The following is a 10,990-nucleotide window of genomic DNA, read 5'->3' on the forward strand; positions in this document are numbered from 1 at the left end:
ACTCCGGTTTCCTCCCCCGGTCCAAAGACATGCATGGTAGGTTGATTGGCATCTCTGGAAAATTGTCCGTAGTGTGTGATTGTGTGAGTGAATGAGAGTGTGTATGTGTGTGTGTGTGTGTGTGTGCCCTGCGATGGGTTGGCACTCCATCCAGGGTGTATCCTGCCTTGATGCCCGATGACGCCTGAGATAGGCACAGGCTCCCCGTGACCCGAGGTAGTTCAGATAAGCAGTAGACAATGAGTGAGAGTGTGAGAGTAAAAGTAAATAATTCACAACTCAGTACAGAAAATATATTGCATACTGTAAGTACTGCAAGTACAGTATTGAATTTCTGTATTTTCAGCATAAAAATAAAGTAAGCCCAAAGAACAAAGACAACTCTAAATGAAAAGCGTATTACACAAAATATTGTGCAATTGCAAAATCAAGGCCAATGAGAGACAAATGTCAGCCAGAGGACTTCGTCCACATCACATGCAATGTTGTCCCTTCCTAGGCAACGGGGGAAGAACCCTCTTGTGTGCTGGATCCAGCCTTGACAACACTCCGCACCTGTCATCACAGAACAATACCATTGCCTGTAAAAGATTTACCCTTGTATATGGGTTACAGTCATAGACCTTCCATCCCCACGCAGAGAAAAACTCTTCTATTGGTTTGAGGAACGGGCTGTATGGTCAGAGGCAAACATTCATGAATCGATGTTGAACCACTCACGTATTCTGACACCACGGTGAAAGCTGACATTGTCCCAAACCACAAAATGCTCACGTTCAAACAAAACATCTCGAAGACCACCCAGAAATGTAAGAAGCTGGTCAGTGTTATATGGCCCCAGGTTGCATGACAGTGGAGAACCCCCCCATTGCTTTTGGCTGCACATAGGGTAACATTGCCACCACGCTGGCCAGGGACTTCCACAATGGCACCTGTTCTCTTCTCTGAATGTCCTCATTATGGTGTCCACAGAGAATGTGGACAAATTGGGTTGTACTCTTTGTCCTGCTTCCCTCATTGTCATTCCATAAACAAGAACATGGTCTATCACAGTTGCCCGAATTTGATCTGAAATTACTATTCTTGGTCTTGCTCTTCGTTGTCCATGTACTCTTCTGCCTCTCACATTGTTTCCATCCATTGTGGTATCAACACTCAACGTACCTGGGCCACCTGTGTATTCTGAACTGATTTATATTCTAGACAACTGATTTGATCACATCATTAGAAACAAGTGTGAACAATTTTGAGTTGTGTGTAAACAATGACAGCTGTGTTGTAGTTGTGTTTAACTTTTGCCACATGTATTTACCATTTTGCCACACAGTGCAAAATGTGTTTTAGTGAGTAAGAATGTGTTTAGAGTTTTGCAGAAAGAGTGGATGAGATTTGCAAACTCTCAAAATTTGTGTCTTAACTACCTGAAAGGTTTAAGGTTTTACCTACAAAGTGACTGATTCGACAAATGGGTTTAGGCCACTGAACTTTGGGTTCAGAGAATGGGGTTTAGTGTTTTAGCAATTGTGAAATACTGTAATGTTGTAATATATGTGTGTGTGTGTGTGTGTGTGTGTGTGTGTGTGTGTGTGTGTGGTAGCATTTTTGTATGGAGTCGGCTGCATCACAACGGCAGCTGTCTGTTCTTTCCTGGACTGGGGAGTTCTTCAGGTACACCATCAACCTCTAAAAATCAGTGTATAGTGTGTAGTGTGTAGTGTATAGTGTGTAGTGTGTAGTGTGTAGTGTATAGTGTGTAGTGTATAGTGTGTAGTGTGTAGTGTATAGTGTGTAGTGTGTAGTGTATAGTGTGTAGTGTATAGTGTGTAAATGTGTAGTGTATAGTGTATAGAGTGTAGTGTGTAGTGTGTAGTGTATAGTGTGTAGAGTGTAGTATGAATGTGTAGTGTATAGTGTGTAGTGTATAGTGTATAGTGTGTAAATGTGTAGTGTAGTAGAGTGTAGTGTATAGTGTGTAGAGTGTAGTGTGTAATGTATAGTGTGTAGAGTGTAGTGTAAATGTGTAGTGTATAGTGTGTAGTGTATAGTGTAGTATAGTGTATAGTGTATAGTGTGTAGTGTATAGAGTGTAGTGTGTAGTGTGTAGTGTATAGTGTGTAGAGTGTAGTATGAATGTGTAGTGTATAGTGTGTAGTGTATAGTGTGTAGAGTGTAGTGTGTAATGTATAGTGTGTAGAGTGTAGTGTAAATGTGTAGTGTATAGTGTGTAGTGTATAGTGTAGTAGAGTGTATAGTGTATAGTGTATAGTGTGTAGTGTATAGAGTGTAGAGTGTAGTGCATAGTGTGTAGTGTGTAATGTATAGTGTGTAGAGTGTAGTGTAAATGTGTAGTGTATAGTGTGTAGTGTATAGTGTAGTATAGTGTATAGTGTATAGTGTGTAGTGTATAGAGTGTAGAGTGTAGTGCATAGTGTGTAGTGTGTAGAGTGTAGTGTAATTGTGTAGTGTATAGTGTGTAGTGTATAGTGTAGTAGAGTGTATAGTGTATAGTGTGTAGAGTGTAGTGTAAATGTGTAGTGCGTAGTGTATAGTGTGAAATATTAGTGATTATTGTGGTGCTGTGTTTGGTTGATGCTCAAGGTTTGGTTACACATCACAGAACCCAAACCTCCTCAACTTCACAGCCCTATAGGGAAGATGCTGATGGAAGGGGAGTTAACAACAGATTAAGGCAGTTTACATGCACTACTTCCTGTATCTTGTTTCCAATCACAGGGCTCGTTTACGGTCATGGGCGTGGTTAACGGGCCGCTCCTGGGTACTTTTATCTTGGGTATGTTCATCCCAGCAGCAAACAAATCGGTAAGAGCTCGACATTAACCACCCAGCGCATTAACTACCCCTTGCTCTTTATGTTAACAGCCTCTTGTTATTAGGTTATTAAATGGTTCATTTGTTAATTCACGGTTCTTAGCCTCTTTAATGTGTACAAGCTGAAGCCTTTCTGATAGAGACACACAGACTGACACAAACTGAATGGGTTCTTCTAGAACCCCTAAAAGGGTTGTCGCTGTTTGGTTCTAGTATTGGGATTTATTCTATCTTTGCTTCTCAGGGTGCATTTGTTGGGGTGGTGGTGGGGTTCTCTCTTGCTCTGTGGCTCGCTGTTGGAAGCTCTGTTTATCCTCCAACCCCTCAACGAATGGGTGTGTTAGACACCAACGCCGATTACTGCCTCTCAGCTAACACTACACACAACTCCACCATGCTAACAGCTCCAAACTCTACACTATCACCTCCAGAACCTGCAGAGGACCGGTGAGTATGACACGCAGAGATGGAGGCGGTAGATTAGGCAGCAACCTTGGAGTAAAGGAACTGGAGAACTTTTGCTAAACTTCTCCTTAAGGTCAACATTTCTAACATTTAACACCATGTTGATGAGCAACATCTTGGTTCGACCTGTTCAAAAGTTCATGTTGTTGTCTTTATATTTAGACAATAAATTACACTAAAGTTCATGTTTGCTATTCAATAATCCATTATTTTACACTATTAAAAGGTTTCATACATCATTTATTCATCGATACATCATATTATACATTTATTTTTTATAAACTTTGTTATTCATTTACACTTTAAAGAACTGAGTCATTCAGTTTGACTCCTCCAGTGAGTCACTTACATTTATAAATGACTCATTTATGTCTGTAAAGACTTTAGTGAGTAATTCATTATTCTTTTAAATAAAGTATGATTTACTTCTATTTGTAAATGACTCTTTAAGTGATAGATTGATACAGTGAGACCTTGAATGATTCAGTAACAATCTGTAAACAACTTCCTAAAGTATTCAGGTAAGTTTCTTAAAGAAACCATGTGATTTGTTTACATTTGTAAATCGCTCCAGAGGTTGAGAGAGTTTTATCCTCCATGTCTGTGGAAACGTTGACTCATTTCTCCTTTTGTTATCGTCTCTGCTGCTCTGGGTTGTAGGTATCATGGTCTTCAGGATTTCTACTCCATATCCTATCTGTACTTTGGAGCTCTGTCCACCGGAGCATCTGTGTTAGTCGGATATGTGGTCAGTTACCTCACAGGTGAGACTGACACGCTCATTCTAAACAGAATTTACACATCATCACAAAGCAGTTTTAATAGAAACAGGAAATAAATCATAAATCTATCAATTCAGTGAGTGTTTTAATGAGGTTAGGGAGTGAAAACCTCCTGAGATGATATGAGGAAAAACACACTTTTTCACAAGGAACCACATTCACAATGGTAGCTGTTCCCATCTGGGTGACTATAAACATAAACAACTCTAAAGTAAATAAAGTTAGAAGTATATCATCATTTACGTTTTAACTTTCCTATCAAACTGAAGTCATTAACAGGTCAGTGATGGAGCACAAAGCATTCGCACATCCGCGTGGTTTTTATGATCTCTTGGTGATCTTTAGGATGTTCTAATTGAGTTTTAAATGGATTTACAGGATCCGGAGTAAAGTGAACACTGACTCAAACATTCAGTCACCTGATGGGGCTCCATGCAGTTGGTGGTGATCTCTGGTTGAGATTATTGATTAGACTACAGAGGGGTCCAAAGTCTGAGGCCACATTTTTGTCATTTAGAATCAGAAAAAAAAAACAGGTTTTAGAATTGTTAAATATTTAAAACAAAGAAAGTTAATGATTGGTATTATGAATATTCTGTACTGCCGCTTGCTCCCTGTTTAAATGCACTCAAGTGTATGATGTTGATAAATTCCTTGTACAAAAGTTCAGATTTTGTTCATGTCTAATCTCATCTTCTGAAGCGTGTGGTCAGATGATGGATTGATTGTAAGTGGATGTTTTTGTAGAATTACAGAGTCACAGAATGACTTACGGTGTGAATGTCTGACGTGGTTGTGTGGTGAAGTGTGTATATTATGACTAAGGCACATTTAAATGAGAGGAGATAAAGATCTGAGATGATCAGACCAGGGTAGTGTAACTAGATTTGCTAAATTCAATCTGAAAGTTAGAATGTGATCTAGAGTGTGAGCTCCTTTAAATCTACGACAGGTCACAACTGCTGTTCTCAGATCTGCTTTGTCTAAAGAAACTTTTCACAGACGGATTGTTAATAAGACAGAATGTGTTTTTTTTTGTTTTTGTGTCTGCTTGTGTTCTGTTTGTATAAACAAACCACACGTTTATCATCACTTAGGTTAAGAAAATTTTAAAGCTAAACCTATATTTTAGGACCAACACTGAGGGGCTCGATCCAGCCTGGTCTGCTGTGGTGGGATCTGAAAGCTGACCGTGATGCTCCTCAGGAAAGCACGGTAAATTCAAACACACATCTGCATACAGTTCAGATTTACATGATGATTATCACAAATACAGCATTCACTCAGTGGCACAGTGAACTGTGTCTTTGTGTAAATGACTCTTTGTGAATGATTCAACTGCAGTCAGATTTATAACCACCATAACTCATTTCTAAATGACTCCTTTACTGATACAGTTACATTCTGATTAACAGAAAAACATGATTCATTCAGTAAGAGAGTGGACCATGTATTTGGGTAAATGACTCCTTCGGTGATTCATATTGAATCATTTGCAATGATTTGTGAATCAATCAATTCAAATCAATTAAGTTTCTGCATGTTTTGTAAAAAGCTTGTTTCTTTAATATGTCAGTCTGCGATCGACTCCTCGTGTAATTGTATCTTCAGAGTCGGAGTTTATCCTGCATGTTGGTGAAAATGTTCACTCTGCTGCGTTGAACAGAATTAAATACAATGGAATTAAATGGAACGGGAAAAGCTGTGTAAACTTTTTATCACAGTATTCATTAGAAATGATGAAGACCTTCAAGTTCTCCTGATTTACTCGTTTTGTTTTTCCTTCACAGGAGGAATCGATGGTTCTGAATCCCACCGTTGTCCTTCAGAACCCTGAGAAAGATGCTGATAAAGAGCGCAAACCTTCTGTATCTGTTTTGTGAGAAACTTTTGTGCTGGTTGTGGATTTATACAACATAAAGTCCGGAAGAATTCTTCTGCTAATCTCTCTCTCTCCCTCTGTCTCTCTCTCTCTCTCTCTCCCTCCCTCTCTCTCTCTCTCTCCCTCTGTCTCTCTCTCTCTCTCTCTCCCTCCCTCTCTCTCTCTCTCTCTCTCTCTCTCTCTCTCTCTCTCTCTCTCTCTCTCTCTCTCTCTCTCTCCCCCTCCCTCTCTCTCTCTCTCTCTCTCTCTCTCTCTCTCTCTCTCTTTCTCTCTCTGTGTGACAGACACAAACACACAGATATTTAATGACTAACATTCCACACATTCTTTCTGAAGCCTAAATCAATAGTGTTGATGTTCTTATCCTAATTTCAGCTCATCTTTCAGCATTACACAACACACCTGCACCACACCTGTCTGTCTCATCAACACACCTGTCTGTCTCATCAACACACCTGTCTGTCTCATCAACACACCTGTCTGTCTCATCAACACACCTGTCTGTCTCATCAACACACCTGTCTGTCTCATCAACACACCTGTCTGTCTCATCAACACACCTGTCTGTCTCATCAACAAACCTGTCTGTCTCATCAACACACCTGTCTGTCTCATCAACACACCTGTCTGTCTCATCAACACACCTGTCTGTCTCATCAACACACCTGTCTGTCTCATCACCACATGTAAACTCATTTACAGACTCAAAATAAAGGAGAAGGAGTCATTGCATGTTCTGTAAACATGATCATCTACTAATCCGTGATTTATACAACACAATTTCACCAAGCAGATTAACAGAAGTCTGGATGTAGGTTTAGACAAAGATCCAGAGCAGAGCAGCACAGAGAGTTAGTACATCTGAGTTAAAAATCATGCTAGCGTTCAGGTGTGGAGGAGTAAATACTGACAGCAGTCGGAGTGTTTACAGGATGTTCAGTGTGAGAGAGTTTCATGAGTCTGAAGTTCCAAAAGTGAATGACAACAAAAGAGAAAGTGATCAAATGTATAAAAACAGACAGAACTCTAAGGGCGGCGTGAGTGAAGATGAGGTTTAACCTAAAATCACCATTTACCATCTGACCTGTGGGAAATACGCTGAACTCATCTGTAGGTGTTTTTTTGTCTTGTTCTGTTAAACTGATCTTGAACTCTGATTAAACACATCAACACCTTTCCTGTAACAGCTTTAAAGGACTCAGTGTGTAGCAATAACACAGCAGCTGAAACTCTCTGCTGCGTTTCTCTGCTTTAAACATTAAGGTTTTTTCCTGCGACGGAAACAAGAGCACTACTGAAAACCAGAAACCACAAACACACACACACACGCTCACACACACACACGCACAATTACACACGCACACATACACATTTACACATACATACACACACATTTAAAACATTCACGCAGCCTTATCTTCCTGTCTATAGAAAGGCACACACTGACGGTACACTGACAGTACACTAACGATGCACTGACGATACACTGACGGTACATTGACGGTACACTGACGATACACTGACGGTGCACTGACGATACACTGACAGTACATAGACGATACACTGACGGTACACTGATGGTACACTGACGATACACTGACGGTACAATGACGATACATTGACGGTACACTGATGATACACTGATAGTACACTGACGGTGCACTGACGATACACTGACAGTACATAGACGATACACTGACGGTGCACTGACGATACACTGACAGTACATAGACGATACACTGACGGTGCACTGACGATACACTGACAGTACATAGACGATACACTGACGGTGCACTGACGATACACTGACAGTACATAGACGATACACTGACGGTGCATTGACGATACACTGACGGTACATAGACGATACACTGACGGTACACTGATGGTACACTGACGATACACTGACGGTACACTGATGATACACTGATAGTACACTGACGGTACACTGACATTACACTGACAGTACATAGATGATACACTGATGGTACACTGACGTAGTGTTAATTTCGTCACCTATTTTTAATTTCGTCTTAGTCTTGAGGCAAATGTCCTTGTTAGTTTTAGTCATATTTAGTCATTCACATATCTTTTTTGTTAGTCTTAGTTTTAGTCGACTAAAAGTCTCATCATTTTAGTCTAGTTTTAGTCAAAAGAAAACTCAAGGTATCTTAGTCAAGTTTTAGTCGACTAAAAGTCTTTTAATTTTAGTCTAGTTTTAGTCAAGAAATTGTAGCTTGACCACATCTGGAATCTATTGTAAGAATAAATACAACGAGGCCTCATTAAATGCAATAATATCAGGAACACAAGTGTTATAGTGGAAATAAATAACTTAATGAAAAGCCTAAGATCAAAACTGTAGGTGTGTGTGTGTGTGTATATAAATTACTGACTTAATGCAGGTTATACATGATATTGCACACACCATTATTGATGATATTTGGAGCAATATTACATGTAATTGTTAAACTTGATTCCCTTACATATACATTTGCTTTTAAGCCTAATTATTAATGTTGATTATGATGTGATTGTGACGGGGGGTGGGAAGAGGTTTCAGGTTGGGGGGTGCTGAGTTTTTTCTGTCACCACCTTTGAATAAGAAACAATATCAAGGCTATAAAACTTGTCAAAACTCCGAATCACAAAAGTATCAGTGAGAAGTTGAGAACACACGTTTAAACAGTGCAGACACTCAAACTTCACATTTTTTACATCACATCACATTTTTTACTTTATTCATACAGCTTTTAATCGTAATGCAAATACCGGTCATCGGGACATAAGCTGTCATGTACAATAAAAGAGCTGCGCAGTGACAGGAAATATAATTTAACACAAAAAGCCTGACTAGACGGTGGACTTGTGCTCAGGAGTTTTTATTTATTTATTTATTTTTTGAGCGGCGTGTTGACGAATTCTTTCTACACACACACTATTTTATTTCTTGATAACAGACCGCTGAGAACTATAACACACCGTTGCCATGAAAAACAGAGCGTTGCCATGGACACACAGGATTCTAACCGTAGAGACGGAGCGCACTATTTTCTTTAGCGGAAACAATACAATTGTTTTTAAATCAATAAACTCCTTTTTAAATCATCATTTTGAGTCAAATTATCGATTTATTTGGTAGGTAACAATATAATAAGCGAGATCCGATTCACGGACCTGTAACTTGAGCAACAGCGAAGCCGCGAACTCGTGCTGAATATTTTAAAGGCGTAACAGCTGATGAAAAAGCAGAGACAATTGTAGAAGAAAATGAAGAGAGATTTTATCTTAGTTTTTATTTTATACAAAACATTTTCGTCTCGTCTTTTTTTGTCAACAATAATGCATGTTAATTTAGTCTTAGTCAGCGTTTTTGGACAGTGGTGCAGTCTCGTCATCGTCTCGTCTTAGTCATGAAAAAAAAAGGTTGTTGACGAACATATTTCGTCTCGTCTTGTCTGACGAAATGAACACTACATTGATGGTACACTGAGGTTACATTGACGTTACACTGACGGTACACTGACGTAACACTGACGGTACAATGACGTTACACTGACGGTACATTGACGTTACATTTACGTTGCATTGACGGTACACTGACGGTACACTGACGTTACATTGACGGTACACTGACGGTACACTGACGTTACATTGACGGTACACTGACGGTACACTGACGGTACACTGACGTTACATTGACGGTACACTGACGGTACACTGACGGTACACTGACGTTACATTGACGGTACACTGACGGTACACTGACGTTACATTGACGGTACACTGACGGTACACTGACGGTACACTGACGTTACATTGACGGTACACTGACGTTACACTGACGTTACACTGACGGTACACTGACGGTACACTGACGTTACACTGACGTTACATTGACGGTACACTGACGTTACACTGACGGTACACTGACGTTACATTGACGGTACACTGACGTTACACTGACGTTACACTGACGGTACACTGACGTTACATTGACGGTACACTGACGTTACATTGACGGTACACTGACGTTACATTGACGGTACACTGACGTTACACTGACGTTACACTGACGGTACACTGACGTTACACTGACGTTACATTGACGGTACACTGATGGTACACTGACGTTACACTGACGTTACATTGACGGTACACTGATGGTACACTGACGTTACATTGACGGTACACTGACGTTACACTGACGGTACACTGACGTTACATTGACGGTACACTGACGTTACACTGACGTTACACTGACGGTACACTGACGTTACACTGACGTTACATTGACGGTACACTGATGGTACACTGACGTTACACTGACGTTACATTGACGGTACACTGATGGTACACTGACGTTACATTGACGGTACACTGACGTTACACTGACGGTACACTGACGTTACATTGACGGTACACTGACGTTACACTGACGTTACACTGACGGTACACTGACGTTACACTGACGTTACATTGACGGTACACTGATGGTACACTGACGTTACACTGACGTTACATTGACGGTACACTGATGCTACACTGACGTTACATTGACGGTACACTGACGTTACACTGACGGTACATTGACGGTACACTGACGTTACACTGACGTTACACTGACGTTACACTGACGGTACACTGACGTTACACTGACGTTACACTGATGGTACACTGACGTTACACTGACGTTACATTGACGGTACACTGATGGTACACTGACGTTACATTGACGGTACACTGACGTTACACTGACGGTACACTGACGTTACATTGACGGTACACTGACGTTACACTGACGTTACACTGACGGTACACTGACGTTACACTGACGTTACATTGACGGTACACTGACGTTACACTGACGTTACATTGACGGTACACTGACGTTACACTGACGTTACATTGACGGTACACTGATGGTACACTGACGTTACATTGACGGTACACTGACGTTACACTGACGGTACACTGACGTTACATTGACGGTACACTGACGTTACACTGACGTTACATTGACGGTACACTG

At 40.5% G+C, this 10,990-nt stretch overlaps 1 protein-coding gene across 1 annotated transcript in view; it reads left to right on the top strand.

The window, feature by feature from the left end:
• Positions 1 to 7,036, top strand: part of slc5a5 (solute carrier family 5 member 5) — a 15,832-nt gene extending 8,796 nt beyond the window's left edge. Inside the window, exons 12-17 of the mRNA XM_060881448.1 lie at positions 1,598 to 1,668; positions 2,734 to 2,820; positions 3,074 to 3,276; positions 3,955 to 4,058; positions 5,209 to 5,291; positions 5,867 to 7,036. Coding sequence (XP_060737431.1) covers positions 1,598 to 1,668; positions 2,734 to 2,820; positions 3,074 to 3,276; positions 3,955 to 4,058; positions 5,209 to 5,291; positions 5,867 to 5,959 — 641 coding nt within the window. The 3' untranslated portion in view covers positions 5,960 to 7,036. The remainder of the gene's footprint in view (positions 1 to 1,597; positions 1,669 to 2,733; positions 2,821 to 3,073; positions 3,277 to 3,954; positions 4,059 to 5,208; positions 5,292 to 5,866) is intronic.
• Positions 7,037 to 10,990: the final 3,954 nt, after the last annotated feature.

Source organism: Tachysurus vachellii, chromosome 11 (genome assembly GCF_030014155.1).
Source record: "Tachysurus vachellii isolate PV-2020 chromosome 11, HZAU_Pvac_v1, whole genome shotgun sequence".
NCBI classification, from domain to species: Eukaryota; Metazoa; Chordata; class Actinopteri; order Siluriformes; family Bagridae; genus Tachysurus; species Tachysurus vachellii.